Genomic DNA, 20289 nt, shown 5'->3' with positions numbered 1-20289 from the left:
CCTATGATTACCTTCAGAGGAGTCCAATACCATACGAATGCAAACAGTACTTCAGTAATTACTATGAAAAGTCCCTTCCATCCGCCACTTTCATTAAATAGCAAGGCTCACCGGTCATGCTGTCCGAAGAAGCGTGCGTCCACCTGTCCATCCTTCTCCCGTAGTGCTTTGGCTGGCCAGAAGGGGAAGCCCTTCAACTTTGCCCATACCAGGGGGTGTGGGTGACCCTGAGAGGGGGGGACAGACCGGGGGTCACGGTTAGATAAAACAACATAAACACAAACAGAGGAATAGGATTCACAAAGACTTTACCTGTGTGGTAAAGAGTATTTTTGAGATTTTAAACATTACATTTAGGCTAATCTACATTTGTCTTCAGGACAAACCGAATTGTGACCTTAAGTCACAGGACAAACATTTACATTTATATCCATAAAATGCTAAAGAAGATGAGGAAACATTTGTCTTACACATGGCTCGCAAAACCAGTTGTCCCTCTTTTGGCACGAGGACAGGTAGCACTCCGGACAGACCTCAATTTCATTCACCTGAAACAGCATTTTCCACATTACTGAAATACATTTAGCAAGGAGAAAACAAAACACACAACTGAATGGCATTTCAGTCATCATGTAAAAATGATACTCACTTCATGTTCACAGATCTTCACAACAACCTTTGCTGTTGCTGTTAGTTTGTGATTTCCTGGAACAAACATGTTTGTAAGAGCCAAGTTTTATTTCCAAAGCATGTTGCAAGTGAGGAAACTGTCTTAAACATGTGTTTTTGACCTACCTCCATTGTAGATGATGCAGTTGTGTAAGATCCATTTCATGTCAGCCAAAAAGGATTCTGTGCAGCCATACATTTTCTTTTTCATATTCTACCAATATAGCAGAGAAAAATATGATTTGATTACACCAGAGCCATGTATTTAGAGAGTTGGGCCCATTGAACTAGGATTTAGAATAATTTAATAGGATCTCAATGGTTGGGCCATTAAAAGTGGCGATCAGCAATTGCTACATCCATTTTTGGACTTAATACTATTATGTACCTATTGATTCTTGAAGAACATCATTTATAAATGGATCATGAGCTAAGTTCAACTGTCGTTCCCCATCAGAACCCAAAATATAAACTTGTTTACACCAATATTTGTAAACAAAGTAAATGTAAACAAACACTATATAGCCAAAAAACATGGTTAAAACTATCATTTTGATATCATGGATGGTCAGTCCTTGTAGCCATAGCTCTGTCTTTGAATTTGAAAGTGGTTACATTTCTCCAGCCCCATCCCCCCTGCTTTTTACCAAAACAATGGTGGTGAGTAAGCTTTATTGTTTTAACTGCTGATTGACACTTTAATGTTTCTGCATAATGATGCATTTATATGACAAAATTCTATGGCAGCTATGTTAGCGCCCCATTAACATTACATGGGGAATATTTAAACAACGCTATGTTAATTAAAATCTACACACAATACCTCATAATGACAAAGTGAAAACATGTTTTTAGACATTTTTAAGATTATTCAAACTCTTGTCAAAGTTGTTGTTGTTCATTTCTAAACAACAATTTAAGTCTTGCCATAGATTTTCAAGCCGATTTAAGTAAAAAAATATGCTATCTGAGCAGCTAACCCATCGCTGCAGCTGTACATAGTCCATCGGTAAATAGCCCACCCAATTTACCTACGTCATCCCCATACTGTTTTTATTTATTTACTTTTCTGCTCTTTTGCACACCAGTATCGCTACCTGCACATGACCATCTGATCATTTATCACTCCAGTGTTAATCTGCAAAATTGTAGTTATTCACCTACCTCCTCATGCCTTTTGCACACAATGTATATAGACTCTTTTTTTTCTGTGTTATTGACTTGTTTATTGTTTACTCCATGTGTAACTCTGTTGTTGTTGTCTGTTCACACTGCTATGCTTTATCTTGGCCAGGTCGCAGTTGTAAAAATGAGAACTTGTTCTCAACTAGCCTACCTGGTTAAATAAAGGTGAAATAAATCAAATAAAAAAAACTGTAACTAGGCCAATCAAGAACATTCAATGTTGTCTTTCTAAGCAACTCCAGTGTATATTTGGCTTTGTGTTAGAAACACTTTGGGCTTATTTTGACAGATTTTGGCAAGAGTGACCTCTCGGTTCGTCTCTTTCTCCCAAGCCACTCCCCCTACCATAACAACAAAGATGAGAGATCACTTCTACCTCTCTGACAAAACGGTTTTAACTCGCCATTTGCATTTGAGTTTCGATCCAACAGAATCGGTCATATGGACACTGAAACATATTGAGACATTATTTTACTGTAATAGAGAAGTTCATCTTTTGAACCATACCCTGTTTGTGTCAACTCCTCACATTTCAAGCAAGAGCCAACACTACTAAAACAGATGTACCAATGAACATTCATTGTAGAAAAAGTATGCTCAGTTTGTCTCGCCCGCATTATGGTACCACGTATCGCTAGCAGCATTTTTGTCAAATATTGTTATACTAGCTATTTGGATGACTGTTTTATAAATCTGCAATAAGCATAAAACAATTATATAAGGAATTGGCAACTCATTCTGAGAAATAAGGTAAGCCACTTGATTTCAGCATCTGAACAAATTGGACAGACTAGCATGCTGTTCAAACAGTTGGAGATGGACAGAAGGGTGTGTTCATAACAATTCAACTATTTTGCCTTGTTAGTTGAATTCAGAGCTTGTGAAATTATATCTTTGATCCAAGTTGGCTAAACTTAAAATATAAATATTAGCTGACTTCTCACTTGGGCTTGTGCTTGAGAGATTATTTATGAGATTGGTGTTAATTGACTATAATACCTGCTACATTGTTAGTGAATGTGCATTATGCATGGTTCTGGTTAAATGTAACAAAAAATACATTTTATAGACACACCTGAAAGCCAGATCAGTGATCATAAGAAAAACAGTAGGTTCAACTATTTTGATAAAGTAATTAAACTATTAGTGCGTCTTTCACAACAATTTTTGTTGTGAAATTGTTAGACATTACTTGTTAGATATTACTGCACTGTCGGAGCTAAAAACACAAGCATTTCGGTACACCTGCAATAACAATCTGCTAAAACGTGTATGTGACCAATACAATTTGATTTGATTTATAGTTGTGGAAGGCATATATTCAGTCTAGGTATAATTTCACAAGCTCTGAATTCATTAGCTTATTTTTGACTGTTTTAAATGCAATGTATTTGACCTTTAATTGTACAACAAAGCTTATTTAGAGAAAATATCTTTTTAAATGTAGATATAGTTTTTTTTTTGTTTCAGGCCATATCACCCAGCCATACCGTAACCGTTTTAAAATCACCATTGGTCTCATGGTGAAATCTCTGAGCAGTTTCCTTCCTCTCCAGCAACTGAGTTAGGAAGGACTCTGGTATCTTTGTAGTGACTGGGTGTATTGATATGCCATCCAAAGTGTAATTAATAACTTCACCATGCTCAAAGAGATATTCGATCTGCTTTATTTTTACCCATCTACCAAATCGGTGGTGCCCTTCCTTGCAAGGCATTGGAAAACCTCCCTGGTCTTTGTGGTTGAATCTGTGTTGTGAAATACACCGCTTGACCGAGGGACCTTACAGATAATTGTATGTGTGGGGTACAGAGATGAGATAGTCATTAAAATATCTTGTTAAAAACTGTTATTGCACACAGAGTAAGTCCATGCAACTTGTTTACAATTTTTACTCCTGAACATATCCTGAACAAAAACATAAATGCAACATGTAAAGTGTTGGTCCCATGTTTCATGAGCTGAAATAAAAGATCCCAGAACTTTTCAATATGCACAAATAGCTTATTTCTCTGTTTACATCCCCGTTAGTGAGCATTTCTCCTTTGTCAAGCTAATCCATCCACCTGACAGGTGTGGCATATAAAAAAAGATGATTAAACAGCATGATCATTACACAGGTGCACCCTGTGCTGGGGGATAATAAAAGTCCACTCTAAAATGTGCAGTCTTGTCAAACACAATGCCACAGATTTCTCAGGTTTTGAGGGAGTGTGCAATTGGCATGCTGACTGCAGGAATGTCCACCAGGGCGGTTGGCAGATAATTCTGTTAATTTCTCTACCATAAGCCACCTCCAACGTTGTTTTAGAGAATTTGGCAGTACGTCCACCTGGACAGCTGATGAAACTGTAGGTTTGCACAACCAAAGAATCTCTACACAAACTGTCAGAAACCGTCTCAGGGAAGCTCATCTGCTTGTCGTCCTCACCAGGGTCTTGACCTGACTGCAGTTTGACGTAGTAACCAACTTCAGTGGGCAAAAGCTCACCTTCGATGGCCACTGGCACGCTGAAAAAAAGTGTGCTCTTCATGGAAGAATCCAGGTTTCAACTGTACCGGGCAGATGGCAGACAGCGAGTGCCCCATGGTGCTGGTGGGGTTATGGTATGGGCAGGCATAAGCTACGGACAATGAACATAATTGCATTTTATAGATGGCAATTTGAATGTACCGAGATGCTGTGACGAGATCCTGAGGCCCACTGTCATGCTATTCATCCACCGTCCCATGTCACAAGGATCTGGAAGCTTAATTCCTGGAAGCTGAAAATGTCCCATGGCCTGCATACTCACCAGACATGTCATCCATTGAGCAGGCTTGGGATGCTCTGGATCGACAGCGTGTTCCAGTTCCCGCCAATATCCAGCAACTTCACACAGCCATTCCACAGGCCACAATCAACAGCCAGATCAATTATATGCACTGCATGAGGCAAATGGTGGTTACACCAGATACGGACTGGTTTTCTGATCAACGCTCCTACCTATTCTTTTTTTTAGGTATCTGTGACCAACATATGCATATCTGTATTCCCAGTCATGTGAAACCCATAGATATGGGCCTAACTTATTTATTTCAATTGATTGATATGAACTGAAATGGTTGCGTTTATATTTTTGTTCAGTGTATTTAGGCTTGCCATAACAAATGGGTGGAAAACTTACTCAAAACATATTAGCTTTTCATTTTTTATTAATTAGTAAACATTTCTTAAAACATAATTCCACTTTGACATTATGGGTTATTTTGGGTAGGCCAGTGACAAAATCTAAACGTAATCAATTTAAAATTCAGGCAACACAACAAAATGTGGAAAAAATGAAGGCTTGTGAATACTTTCTGAAGGCTCTGTTATTATCTGTAGACCACGATTTATAGACTCAAAAAGCTCATCATTGCCTTGTTATTAGAGGGCTCCAAGTAGGGAATTGATAAACGTCTGCTAAATTACTGAAATGTGAATGTAATGGTACCTTCTCTAGTGTTGCGAGGTCCATTGGGTGGTATATGTACTCAGCATAGTCAGGGTGCTGCTCCAGAGCCACAGGCTTCCAGAAGGGCTCAGTCTGCCCACAGAAGAAATAAGTATTAGTTCAACTCTCATAAACAACAGAAGCGATAGACCCATCTCTAGCCCACAGTGGGCACCTAGAGGGCATGAGAGAGACTTTCACTAACTTACCCCCGGCTGTTTCATCTTCTGGAGGGCAAACTTCAGCAGGTAGGACAGCTGGTCTATCGTTAGCATAGTCATGGCCTTGCTCTGTGTCTCTATGCACTCTGCTACTGTGATTTTCTAGAAAAATGACGAAGTCAGGACAATGTACCATTGACAAATAGTAGCTGGGTACACACAACCACTCACAGTAGGTCGCTGGGCTGGCTATTAACTATGCATCTACAGTATGTCATAATCTATAGGAGACTGTGGTACTAGTCCTCATAGGAGGCAACATCCATCTAGAGAGGGACGATAAAGATCCTGCCCACTTTATGTTAGCCCCATCTAAACAGGCCTGGGGTCCATTCCATTTAAATTCAATAATTAGGAAGTACCACATGTAGTACCATTATTATAGGATATTATGTTTATTTATTTTTTTACTGGAATGCAGAGTCCAATTGGAATTGACCCCAAGCATGCCTCCAACCCCATCACCTGACACCCCAAAGAGCAAGCGGACATTAAGCTAGTGGTTAAGCGAGAATGTGCCTGGAACACTCCCATACCGCTTTCACACGTATATACACCTACACACCCACACGCACGGCACACACGTGAGTGAGTACCTCACACTCTGGACAGAACCAGTCACCCTCGGGCTCTGCTGGCAGTTTGAGGCACTTGGCGTGGTACACCCTCGGGCAGAGCTCACAGCAGAGCACCTGGCCCTCGCGGTGGCACAGCCAGCAGTAGAAGTCATTCCTGCTGTCCTGCGGGACAACATCAACAGGGTCTGTGGTGAGTGATGACTGCTTCACATAGTAAAAGGGACCATGTCTTAGTTCTGACTGAAATGCAGGCAAGAGAAACAGGGGGCGGGTTTCAAAACACACGCAGAAAACAAAACACAAAAGGTGCAGTGCAACAGAAACACACAGATAATCACAAAGTGGCAAGTAAGGCAGGGTAATAAGCAACATGTAAGGCAAAATAAGGCAGGCACCAAACACAAGACAGTTTAGTTGGTCTAGTCAATATCAATGTAGGCCTATACGATAGTAATGTCTTTGTTCTTGATCTAAACCGGAAGTTTGTGTTATTGTCATCTTTTTAAGTTGTCAGACTTGCAATGTGCAATTTCATTGATGACTTTCCCTGGTGGACCAATAACCAGTTTTGTGTTGGGTATCATGCTTGACAACACACATCAACCCACATCAGCCAATCAGTGAACAAGACACAATACTAGTCAGCACATATCTACAGTGGGGCAAAAAAGTATTTTGTCAGCCACCAATTGTGCAACTTCTCCCACTTAAAAAGATGAGAGAGGCCTGTAATTTTCATCATAGGTACACTTCAACTATGACAGACAAAATTAGAAAAGAAAATCCAGAAAATCACATCGTAGGATTTTTAATGAATTTATTAGCAAATTATGGTGGGAAATAAGTATTTGGTCAATAACAAAAGTTTATATCAATACTTTGTCATTGCCAACAAAGGGTATATAACAGAGGTCAAACGTTTTCTGTAAGTCTTCACAAGGTTTTCACACACTGTTTCTGGTATTTTGGCCCATTCCTCCATGCAGATCTCCTCTAGAGCAGTGATGTTTTGGGGCTGTTGCTGGGCAACACGGACTTTCAACTCCCTCCAAAGATTTTCTATGGGGTTGAGATCTGGAGACTGGCTAGGCCACTCCAGGACCTTGAAATGCTTCTTACGAAGCCACTCCTTCGTTGCCCGGGCGGTGTGTTTGGGATCATTGTCATGCTGAAAGACCCAGCCACGTTTCATCTTCAATGCCCTTGCTGATGGAAGGAGGTTTTTACTCAAAATCTCACAATACATGGCCCCATCCATTCTGTCCTGTACATGGATCAGTAGTCCTGGTCCCTTTGCAGAAAAACAGCCCCAAAGCAAGATGTTTCCACCCCCATGCTTCACAGTAGGTATGGTGTTCTTTGGATGCAACTCAGCATTCTTTGTCCTCCAAACACGACGAGTTGAGTTTTTACCAAAAAGTTGTATTGTGGTTTCATCTGACCATATGACATGCTCCCGATCTTCTTCTGGATCATCCAAATGCTCTCTAGCAAACTTCAGACGGACCTGGACATGTACTGGTTGAAGCAAGGGGACACGTCTGGCACTGTTACTGATGGTAGGCTTTGTTACTTTGGTCCCAGCTCTCTGCAGGTCATTCACTAGGTCCCCCCGTGTGGTTCTGGGATTTTTGCTCACCGTTCTTGTGATCATTTTGACCCCACGGGGTGAGATCTTGCGTGGAGCCCCAGATCGAGGGAGATTATCAGTGGTCTTGTATGTCTTCCATTTCATAATAATTGCTCCAACAGTTGATTTCTTCAAACCAAGCTGCTTACTTATTGCAGATTCAGTCTTCCCAGCCTGGTGCAGGTCTACAATTTTGTTTCTGGTGTCCTTTGACAGCTCTTTGGTCTTGGCCATAGTGGAGTTTGGAGTGTGACTGTTTGAGGTTGTGGACAGGTGTCTTTTATACTGATAACAAGTTCAAACAGGTGCCATTAATACAGGTAACGAGTGGACAGAGGAGCCTCTTAAAGAAGAAGTTACAGGTCTGTGAGAGCCAGAAATCTTGCTTGTTTGTAGGTGACCGAATACTTATTTCCACCATAATTTGCAAATAAATTCATTAAAAATCCTACAATGTGATTTTCTGGATTTTTTTTCTCATTTTGTCTGTCATAGTTAAAGTGTACCTATGATGAAAATTACAGGCCTCTCTCGTATTTTTAAGTGGGAGAACTTGCACAATTGGTGGCTGACTAAATACTTTTTTGCCCCACTGTATGTGACTGTTCAGAATGTGTGACATGTTCATTGTCAGTGGAACTGAATTCAAAAGTTTTGGCTTGGGGTTGAATCATGTCATACATGTAAAACAAAGCATTCACAACACAAACAAACACATTTGGCAGGCATATCTACTCTTTCCAAAAAAGGCAGTTTAGAAAAGTAATTTTAATGTATTCTACTCTATAAACAGTTATCATGATTAATCAGCAGACAGATAAATAATCTTAATAGTCAATCATCAATACACGGTAGACATTTTTGGGATATGAACAAATGCATCCGACCACAGAACATGAAGCAGTGTCTTTCATTTAAACCTGGAAGCACAATCAGTCATGCACAGGTGCACAATCGGTCATGCACAGGTGCACACACACACAGTCACAAACTACACCTCCACCCCACCTGGTCTTTGTTGTTGCTGTGGACGGCTCCAGGTTTCTTCTTCTTCTTCAAGGGGCTGGGGGAGGTGTCTGAGGGGTAGTGGCCGTTGGAGGAGTGGGTTGGGCTGGACACCTTCCTCTTCTGAGTCGCCAGCACCCGCTCTGCTGACCCGGGGTCAGACACTAGTGGCAGGAGCAGAGGGGACACCAGGTAACCATACATACAACACAGAGAGTAGCAGCTTATAGGAATCTTAGAAGGACAGAGACAAGATCCCTGGCATGAAAGGCTAGAGCGACAGAGGCACTCCCAGGCCACTCTACACAATGACACTCAGATGGGGGGTTATTGAAGGTCAAAGGCAGAGTAAATCCTCAAGCATTCTTTTTGTTAGCAGAACCCCTTCATTGAGCGACTTAATATGGTGGTTGCCCAGGAATACTGAATCCAACCAGATAAGGGATTTTGGTCACCAAACCCTACTGCTTGGTTTCCCAATCTGGCAACAAATTTCATATGTTAAGTCAGTGTGGTTGGGCCCTGTGATAGTGATCATGTGTGAAGGATGCCTCCTAAATGGTGACTTAGGCTAACATCCTCAGCACGTGATGGTGAGGCTGAACCCGTGCAACAACCTCAGAGGTAGTGGTGCTACGATTTTAACTGAATGGCACAATGGTTGCTCTGTGTAGCTCTATGAGATCCACATCAAACAACAAGTATGTTTAACGGTAAGATACACACTAGCAGAAGAATACTAGAATATGCGGTCTTCTCAAAATACAACATTGGTCTTAGCATGCAGGGCCTTGTTCTTACCTTTGGATCGCAGTGCCACATCCATCCCCTCTACCACATCCGACTCCGTCTGTACCTCGTCCTCAGCCAGACTGCACAGCACAGAATGAAAGGAGGAGAGAGAGTCAGTCACAAACAGTGTTCACAAAACAAATCATGTCACACAGTAAACAAGTGGAACACCACCTAGGGCAGGATCCCAGGGGACAAAGTCACCAGAGTTTCAGCAGGTTTCCATTGTGGTTACCACATCAGCTTTATTGAGAAACATCAATAGGTTACTATTGTTACCAAATCTAAGGCGCAATCGATGTGGCACAGAATTGACTTCGACCTCAGATCCATGGCCTTTAAGATCATTCATGATCACGAATTGTAAGTCGCTCTTGATAAGTCTGCTAAATAACAACCACATTTTTTTTCAGGGTAATCATGTATTCCTATGCATGTCTATAATCATTGGTAATCACAGTCAGATAAACTTTAGACGTTGGGAGTTTGTGTTCCATGGGGTGCCACTGGAGAGAATCTCCATGGCAACAGGTCCTCTTTATTCAGCTTGCACAAGAGTTGCAATAAAACGCAACACTTGTGCTCCAGCACAACAAATAAGGCCATCCAACCGAGTAGGCTGTGTGCTCCTGTCCTCCAGGACACAATGGAGAGACAAGGGCTTCAGTCCTGATGAGGGCCATGCATTGACGAGTTTGTTTGCGTCCCCATTTGCCCACCTACCTACACCAAAGAAGATCTTTCTGTAGAATGCAAGCTCATTCAAAAGAGCAACGCCGTAAACACATTTTGGGGTTTAATGATTACAAAAACACTTCAACAAATGCGTAGGCTACGTCACAAAAGGGTTTTCACCTTCAAAATGGACGGTGACTCACAGAAGATTGCCTCAGACAGTCATGGATGAGAGTGTAAAAAGATGGTGATTTTTGGTAGCCACCCAAACCCCAGCTCTCACAACTGGCTATTCCTATACTGAACAAAAATAAACGCCACAATTTCAACGATTTTACTGAGTTACAGTTGATATAAGGAACTCAGCCAATTTAATACATTCTTTAGGCCCTAATCTATAGATTTGACGACTGGTCAGGGGCCCTTTGCGTGGGACTGGGAGGGCATAGGCCCACTCACTTGGGAGCCAGGCCCACCAACTGGGGAGCCAAGCCCAGCCAATCAGAATGAGTTTTTCCCCACAAAAGGGCTTTATGACATACAGAAATACTCAGTTTCATCAGCTGTCCGGGTGGCTGGTCTCAGACGATCCCGCAGGTAAAGAAGCCGGATGTGGATGTCATGGGCTGGCGTGGTTACACGTGGTCTGTGATTGTGAAGTCGGTTGGACGTACTGCCAAATTCTCAAAAATGACAGAGACGGCTAATGGTATAGAAAATAACATGAAATTCTATGGCAACAGTTCTGGTGGACATTCCTGCAGTCAGCATGCCAATTGCACGCTCCCTCAAAACTTGAGACATCTGTGGCATTGTGTTGTGTGACAAAACTGCATATTTTAGAGTGGCCTTTTAAAGTTCTGGGATCTTTTATTTCGGCTCATGAAACATTGAACCAACACTTTACATGTTGAGTCTATATTTTTGTTCAGTATAGAAACCCACTACACCAGATCACTTCAGTAAGCTCTACGGAGTCAACCTTGGTCTGACTAGCTAGCTACAGGTTTTTACCTGTTACATAGGTATGTTAACTAGCCTGTTCTTAACAGCCAAAATAAGATTTCCACAGCAAATCATATCAATAACAAACAATATTGTGCAAAAATGTAAACTATAGCCTCTTCCATTTACAGAAACGGACAAATCAAAGCCTGGAGCTTTTTGTGTATTTGGTTTTGCTCTCCTCTAATTCCCTCTCAGGAAGAAAAATGAGGAGAAGAAAGGGGAGGGGGTCCTTGGTGATGAATGGGGTTCTTTGAGAGTTCAGCCCCTCCTTTGTCAGGGCCACTGAGGGCCTCGTTCCAAGGATGTAGTCGTATTCATTGTCCGAAAATAATCCTCAGGATCCAACACAGGTCCCACTCTGAACCAGACCCAATACCCTGGTGGCTCCTGATAGGAGAACGTCTAGGTACAGGTAGCCTAACAGGCTAATATTCAGCACTAGATCTAGAATAATTTTTGTTTTCAAGAAGTGTACAAGTGGGAATGTTATAGATGTTCTCAGAGGAACATTTGAGACAAAGATTTGGATAAGATTAGAGTTGATATATTCTTCAGAACCCACATCCATCATGGTCATTGATCTGGAAGACAAAAAGGACAGAGTAGAAAAAGGAGAGGCACAATGCTCCAGAGCCAGAGCTGAGGGCAGCCATTGATGCATCCAAGCATGACTACCACTGTGAGAGGCCATTAACTAAATCTACTAAGCCAATAAAGCCACCCTCATTAACATGCACTGTAAACCTTGACGTCCTGCTCATCAAACCAAGTCCATGACACTGAGCATTCATAAACCTAAGGTAATGCTTAACAACCCTGTCACCACATTCACATGAGAAGTCTCAATCAATAAATCACTAGGCATAATCGCCATTATCAAAAAGACTTGAGGCATGAAATCACCCATAATGCAATCTGGATAACGAGAGAAGATCAAGAAGATACAAATGGAAGAAAACTCTAAAAGTATCCAGCATATGAGTCTCGTCTTGTTTAGACATGCTGCCCTTCAGGGCCTTCCTGTTCCAGGCACAGAACAAAAAAACGAACGAGGCCCACATGAAAGAGAGCAAATGTTAGCCAACTCTCTGTGCTACGTGTCCTACCAGCGAGAGCACTGTAAGAGGACTGAGCACTTTAATCATGCAACCCAGCAGTAAGCCAAGGTTCACACTCGTTATTCACTCAAAAATAGGCCCACCGAGCAGCCAGAGTGACACAAGAACCACCTGATCCTGTAGCGTCTAGCTAAGCAGATCGTTTAGTCGTCCTGTTCTTCCAGAGGGCATTTCAGACCAGGAGCAGAATTCCTGAAACCTGGCAGAATCACATGAGAACAGATAGCAAAAAAATCTTCAGTATCTATGAATATTCCAGAAGACCAAAATTCAGGATAACATTAGCAAACACCACAAAAGATTAATGGCTGATAGATGAAGAAGAAGAAAAAAGACACACACATTGAATCTGTGCCTTGAGATTCCACTGGCTCCTCAGAGACAGGCAAGCAGAGGCAGAGCAGGGTTCTCTCGTCACAGAAAATGCAGGCCACAGCAGACTCCTCTCCCTCCTCTCCCCCATGCCGACCGAGGCTCCAGTCACAGGCACACACACGAGGAACAGGAGATCCGTGGAGATTACAGCTCAACATCCAAACACCAAAACACAGTTAAGCCAAACCACCGTCACTGCCGAGTACAACAGGAGGGAGACCGACGAGACAGGCGAGAGAGAGAGAAGAAATCCAGCTAATTGGAAATCAGTTATCCAATGTAACCCCCATATTCAGTTTCACTTTTACTGTGCCCACTGCTGTTGAATAATAATTAGGCATAATAATATGAAAGAGACTGAGAGAAAGATAAATTGTTTGACTATAAGAATAAAGACATCTGGCAAACTTAGGACCTATCCCTCCGTCTCATGCAACACAGTTGTGTCTAGTACAGAGAGAGGGTCTGGGTTCCTGCTCTGTAATTGGTGCCATGAAAGCAGGGTTGTTTCATTGAATGCTTTGTGTTGGTGTCCTTGAATCAGGATCAGTATTGTTGATGGAGAAACAACCTGGCGCCCTTGCCACCCTGCAGCCCCTGACCTCCAGAGAGAAGACTGACTCTGAGGGACATAACGCACAAACAACACCGTCAAGATTAAATTTACCATTCACTCAAGACCATATGAAACCACTAGTTTTAGGCACAGTCTTGCAGAAATAGGTTCTATGCTTTTGCCAGCATTTCATACTATAATCACTGCAAAAAGATTAGATTCATTATACACGATTAATTTTTGTAAATTTTTTAAAACCAAAAAACATGTTCTTCATCAGAGATAATTCACACTTAGTAGCATACCTTGTCTTATACCACAGTATATGTAAGAAAAATCCTTCAGCCTGATTTTTACACTGGGCTGGAGGAGATGAAACAAAGATGGCTGTAGAATTTTCCAGAAGGCCCCTGCACGCTCTGTGCTGCCGCTCTCACTGCGATTGTCAATCTTTAACCTCAACTGCTGCTGTAATTGGCTGGAGGGTCTGCAGGGCGGGACCGGATTGGTCGGCTGTGGTATGCCACACGACTCGCTGTGCGCAGGCTTCTTTCTTCCTTAAAACACATTTTCTGCTGCAATGCAGATTCCCTATGCATTAAAACTGTGTAATTTCACCTCGGTTTAAAAGGTTGTCAGTCTGTTTTGATTGCAACCGAGCGAATGGGTAGAGGTTTTAGAAGAGGGTTTTTGAGTTGTTCTTTGTGGTTAGGAGGCAGTAAATCACTTGCAGACCATATAATAGCCTGGTGTCCAATTTACGAGCAATGCTGCCTCAGCTAACCCCAGCAACCCCAGAGGACTGCCTAAAGATAACCTGTCACCAGATTACTAACATTAGGCCTACCACTAACATAACGCTAATGGAGCTCAACGTGAATTTATACACATCTCCAAGCTCACCTAATGATTGTTCAAAATTGTCCATTTCTTTTTTTTCCGGGGGTGTTGGATCACTTTTGGCTTTGTCCATGAGTATACTGAAATGTTTTACCTTTTTTTATTATTTAACTTGGCAAGTCAGTTAAGAGCAATTCTTATTTACAATGATGGCCTACCCTGGCCGAAGCTGGGCCAATTGTGCGCCGCCCTATGGGACTCCCAATCAGGGCCGGATGTGATACAGCCTGGATTCAAACCAGGGACTGTAGTGACGCCTCTTGCACTGAGATGGAGTGCCTTAAGACCGCTGCGCCACCCATCCCCCATCCTTTCATTAACCACAGTAAAAGAGGAAGCTAACGTAATGGTGGTTGATGTGCCATTCACATACTGTAATTAGAACATGCTTTGTATAGAGCCAAACCAAGGTGGTTGATAGTGAGGATGTAGAAATTCTAATATAGATTTGACACCAAAGTTAGCTCATAATTGTAAATGGAAATACATTAATTTTTCTAGTATTGTAGGCATATCAAAGTAAAATGTGGATTTAAAGATCTGCCATGCCATGGTAACTGATTACATAATTAGAACCTATGAATGACTTTCTGATTCATGCAAACATTTACTTTTAGGAACTATTTGGAAACAGGTAGGGAAGGGGCTAGTTATTAATTGTGATTCCTTATTTGAATTAAGAACCATAAAATAATGTCCTATTAAACACCAGTGGAAACAGTACTATAAATTGCTACCAAAAAGGATTCTTGTGAATTGAGAGCCAGATATGCAGTTTCTATAACCTACTTACAATAGGGGATATGATTATCTTAACACAAGTATTTCAGAAACGTCAAACCAGGCATTTAAATGAAGCAGCAGATCAATGGTGTTTTTGTCTCTACAGCTATAAATAGGTGAGAGGCCCGAGCGGTGCAAGGGGGGGTAGAACACAAGCACACAAATGCAGACAAGTATGAGTTGAGCTGAAGTCAAACAAACCATCACACAAAGAAGATATACACAATCAACAATCACTAAAAATAGTGTTTCTCTGGGTGGCAGTTTGATTTGTCATGACATGAGTAGAGCATTACCCAGAGGGACAATCAGTTTCTAACACAAAATGGCCACTGTTTGAGGCACAGAGCAGAAGAAGCAGCTTTACAAGGATGAGTGCTACAGAGTCAATGTAGCACTGGCCTGTAAACTGGAGGACTTTGGCCGTAAATTGAGACCCCATATTCCATGAGCTTCAAAACAACTAGACTACACAGGGCTACTAATGTGTGGAGGAAGAATGAAATGTACCAATTTCCCTCAGACCCTCCATTTTTGGTTTCGGAACACTGAATGAACTCTGAGGACTCAGTTCTGATGAGGGTGAGACTGGAAATTAATTTTCAATTGGTGAAGAATTATTTCATATTTTCGTATTACATTTTTTAAATTTAACTAGACAAGTCAGTTAAGAACAAATTCTTATTTACAATGACGACCTACCCCGGCCAAACCCTAACCCGGACGACGCTGGGCCAATTGTGCGCCATCCAATCACGGCCAGTTGTGATATAGCCTGGAATAAATCCAGGGTCTGTAGTGACGCCTCTAGCACTGAGATGCAGTGCCTTAGATCACTGCGCCACTCGGGAAAATCTGCAGATATTAATTATGAAAGTATTAATTTTGTCCCCCAAAACACTACTTACTGTAAGAAACCAGTGTTGAGTTAGCTATCAGTGTCTGGAGACCCCCCGCCCCGGTCAGTCTAACAGGCACATGTGTTTCCCCCACGACCATTCTCCCTGGCCTGGCATGACACACTAAATCACAACAACAAAAGAAACATAACACCCCCCCCCCAATCCCGCCACCCCACTAGTCCTCCTCAGCCACCCATCCCCCAGCCTTGTGTGCCATGACACACAAGGCTGGCATAGCAGAGGGGAGATAAATAAGAGATTGCCCATTTGTAGCTTACTCTCTTTTGCATTATAAAAAAAGACAAGGAAACCAAGGATTTGCCATGGTCCACTCTACAGTCCACTGCATGGCAGCCTGGATGTCTGGGGAACACATGTGAGCCTGCCTGCCACACACAAACACACACACAGAGATAGACAGAGAGCGCAGAGGCGAGAGTCCTAACCCAACCCCCACCCAAGCTCTCTGTGGTACAGGGGCCTTGCAAGGACTCCCCTGCCCCCAAAGCCCCCCCCCACCCCACTCCTTTGGGAAAGCAATCTGTGATTTTCAGGTATTCACATCCAGATTTGCACAGCAACATTCACACAACAGAGGAGGAGGAAGGAATGTTGTAATTAGAGTTGAGATAAATAGACAGGGCTTACCTCTGTGGATGCATGGCTGCCTGACACACTGTTATGGCAACACTTATAAAACATGGAGGACACTCTCAGCCGGGGAAGGCTCCGTTCTTCAGGCAAGGCGATCAGGCCTGTCTGATGGTAGCCAGGCCCTGACTGGCCCCTTTGTCACAGGCGGGATGTAAGACCGCATCCGATTGGCCGAAGGGTTTCCTGAGTAATTATCTTTGTTCAGCGCAAGCAGGAGCAGCTCTGAGTGCAGGAGAGACATGGAGATAAAAAAAGAGAGAGAGCTAGGCCCAAATCACAAAATAACACACACACAACAATGTAATACTGTTTCCTAAGGTTGCATCTGGTGCAAGTTATGTTATTTTCACAGATTATATAGTAGAAATGGCAGCATCTACTAAATGAAAAACAGACAGCAGGGCTGCTCTGTTGTAACCTCCATTTTTGTAGAGAAGGCCTTTGTCTAAACCCCTCCCTTCTTCTCAACCGTCTTCAGAGGAGAGAGGGCACATAGGCTCGTTCTTCACCAAAACTACAACCAAGGCCTGGAGAAATTGCACACAATTTAAAATATAGACCAGGGAATGTTTCCTATAATATAAGTGGAATTAAAAGAAAAACTGAATGGTAAATCCAGATCATATAAAAAAAGTAGGATTAACATAAAAGGAAACAAGTTACAATTATTCTGAAATAAATGTGAATAAATTCAAAAGAAAGGCTATTTATTGTCTTGTTCCAAAATAGAAATAGCTATTATGTATACTACAACAAGATGGGACTCATTTTATCTACTAAGAGATACATTAAAACATTTTACAAAAATAATATTTTTATAATTAATAAATCATCAGGCCAAACAGCATTACTTGAAAGTACAGTTTCTCTAAAAGAGAAACATACAAGTAAAAATACACACACAAAAAAACAGCCAATACTTTGCAAAAAAAGATTTGAAAAATAAATACATACAATAGGTTACATAGTGTTATATACCAGGGGTCAGCAACAGGCTCATTAGTGATTTTTTGGGGGCTCCCCAGAGTAGTTTGGGGGTTGTTTTCAGTTTTAAAAAAAGACTAAAATCACCAGCCCCCCAAAAAAGGTCATTTAGGAAATCTGTTCCCAAGTATTCCAATTTATTTAAAAAATTTGGCGTGATTGTGTCTCAATGTAATCACGGCATGAAATGATTGTATTTGAAAATAACAATCTATTTTTTGGCTGACTTGTGGTCAGTTTGAAGTGTACAAATTACTTTAATTATGTTCCGGCCCGACCATCCACTCCGACAAAATTCAGCTATCGGCTGAATCTAGTTCACGACCCGTTATAAACACTACCCGTAATCGCAAATTTTGGGGTACAGTGTTATGTTTGTTGTAGGGCTGTTTAACATTCTACTCTGTGGATGGTTAATGTTCTGGAGTATTTATAAGGCCTAATCCATAACATATAGGCTAATTTCTGGTCTTACAATTGAGGTTGGAAGTAGCACTTATTACATTAAAGAAAAGTTAGGAAAAGGGGAGACATTTTGTAATGCCAGACAATGCAGACCAGAACAAATGACAGTATGTGCATGTACGTGTGTTCCAAGGAACCTACCGCTTGAATCATGTGCTCTGTGAAATCATCAATAATTCAATGTACCTGGGTAACAGAACCTGTCTGTTATTGTTAACTCTCAGACAGGCCAGTTTGTCAATTGGAGTATGTTTTAAATAGCTCACCAGGCCACACTCCCAACACAGAGGTTACAAGCAATGGTAACTAAGGCTCGCACACATTGAATGTGGATCTAGCATTCTTCTGTTTCGTCTGTCAACATTTTTCACACAATTCCAAATGTAAAATCGGTGCGCACTCGGTTCTCAAATTTCGTTCAGAGGTGCTAAATATTCTCGGCCAGCAAACGCTATTGGTGTGTCTGAGCCCTAACACTCTGTGCTTGTAACTTCTACTACTCTTCACTGTGCCTTCACCATCTGCCACTATTCCTTACCACTGGTGCAGATATGTGAATAGCAAAGCCATTAGGCTATATCATTATAGCCTTTCCGACAGGTAGCCTAGTGGTTAGAGTGTTGGGCCAGTAACCGAAAGGATGGAATCCTCGAGCTGACAAGGTAAAAATCTGTCGTTCTGCCCCTGAGCAAGTCAGTTACTGTTCCCCGGGCGCCGATAACCTGGATGTCGATTAAGGCAGCCCCCCACACCTCTCTGATTCAGAGGAGTTGGGTTAAATGTGGAAGACACATTTCAGTTGAAGGCATTCAGTTGTACAACTGACTAGGTATCCCCCTTTCCCTTTTGAAAGGATATGTTGTTGTGAGCACAGGACATGTGTGCTTGGTGGAGAATTGGGGCCGAAAGAACACAGAAGTCATTGGTTTCATAAAACAATCCAAGCACGTGCAATGCTGTCCTCTAGTGACTAAAATGAGAATAACGTCAGACAGATTCAGACGCCCCTGGCCCTCACAGGTTCACCATTTCCACTGGTGACTCTTCACGCCTGCCTCTATATGAATACTTATCTGACATATTTGTCGGACCCAACTATGCTAATGTGACAACTGTCTAGCCTAGATAGATGGACATACGCTCCTCTGAACTATTTGTGCGGTGTCTTGCCTAAAAGGACAACTGTTTGGCCAGAGGGTTATTGGTTATTCACGTTGTGCCTTTTTACCGCTTGCTCTGTTAGGGATCTTGGCTGGGTTACTGTGAAGCATTTGTTTGACAATTTTGTATGACAAATGTTGTCGAAAGGACTAGGTCTATATTGATTGGTTTTCAATCAGCTCGTACTCCTGGTACCTTGACCATTGTGTAATGTTTCCGGAACAATTAACAGTTAGCTAGGTTTAAAAAGTTAAGTACAGAAAATGTAATCCATGACTGTAGCTACTCAGTACTCCACTTACAAAAAGGACATATTGATACAGAAATTGACATATTTATAAATCCTGGCATTTGTACAAATGATATGGCAGAGACAAATTATACCATAACAGCTCATATCAATATGGTTTGACAGCCTATACTAAAATACATATAATTGTGTTAATATTGAATGTGAAGGCTGGGGTCAGGAGTGGCTGAATGAGTGACAAGCCATGGTGAAAGATTAAACCACCATTGACAGTAGGATTACACTAATGTGTACCTAGTTACCAAGGTTGGTTCCTTTTGGCTGTACAATTCCATATACTTAACAGACTTAATGTGTAACTACGTAGCTATATCAAACGGGTTCACCATCACCACTAGCTACTTCCTTTGCGTAGTGGGCTTTGTTGGCTACAGTAACTAGCTAACGTTAGCTAGCTAACTAGCTGCTGACGTTAATAATAACAACCGTTTCCTGATTCACATTGAGAAATATTTCCTATTTTACACGATTTATTTTGCTAAAACTAACGGAATAAATGGTATTTCACGTAAAACAATCAATACGTACCCGATAATGAAGATAAGTATGTAAAATAGAATCTGACTGGACGGAATGAAAGATGGCTTGGAGGTATCCCTTCTTTCCCTCAACATTGATTGGGCGGATTCGATTACGCTGAACTTCGGGGCACCGGTGCATGGTCCGTGACATGCATCCTGCAGAAACATAAACATCTTTTCCATAACATATATTTTCAAACTAGTTTTCATTAGGAAGGCAGATAAAGCGTTTTTATCAAAAGCAATACATTTTGCATGAGAAAATACAGAATCCTACTCTTTACTCCTCGTGCTTAACTGCGTCACTTTTGTGTGGAGCAGAC

At 41.8% G+C, this 20289-nt stretch overlaps 1 protein-coding gene across 2 annotated transcripts in view; it reads right to left on the bottom strand.

Annotated features, from left to right (window-relative positions):
- LOC109868987 (protein kinase C-binding protein 1) overlaps positions 1 to 20104 on the bottom strand; it is a 37725-nt gene extending 17621 nt beyond the window's left edge. The window contains exons 1-11 of one of the 2 annotated variants that reach the window (XM_020458785.2): positions 19974 to 20104; positions 16520 to 16747; positions 9564 to 9634; positions 8766 to 8926; positions 6146 to 6367; positions 5538 to 5651; positions 5329 to 5421; positions 796 to 883; positions 650 to 705; positions 471 to 548; positions 112 to 227 (exon numbers count right to left, since the gene is read on the bottom strand). In XM_020458785.2, the coding sequence (XP_020314374.1) occupies positions 112 to 227; positions 471 to 548; positions 650 to 705; positions 796 to 883; positions 5329 to 5421; positions 5538 to 5651; positions 6146 to 6367; positions 8766 to 8926; positions 9564 to 9634; positions 16520 to 16533 (1013 nt within the window). In that variant the 5' untranslated portion in view covers positions 16534 to 16747; positions 19974 to 20104. The remainder of the gene's footprint in view (positions 1 to 111; positions 228 to 470; positions 549 to 649; positions 706 to 795; positions 884 to 5328; positions 5422 to 5537; positions 5652 to 6145; positions 6368 to 8765; positions 8927 to 9563; positions 9635 to 16519; positions 16748 to 19973) is intronic. The other variant, XM_020458788.2, reaches the window with a different exon arrangement.
- Positions 20105 to 20289: the final 185 nt, after the last annotated feature.

Source organism: Oncorhynchus kisutch, linkage group LG24 (genome assembly GCF_002021735.2).
Source record: "Oncorhynchus kisutch isolate 150728-3 linkage group LG24, Okis_V2, whole genome shotgun sequence".
Taxonomy (NCBI): domain Eukaryota; kingdom Metazoa; phylum Chordata; class Actinopteri; order Salmoniformes; family Salmonidae; genus Oncorhynchus; species Oncorhynchus kisutch.
Note: the sequence above shows the minus strand (reverse complement) of the source record. Positions and strands in the feature narration are given on the sequence as shown.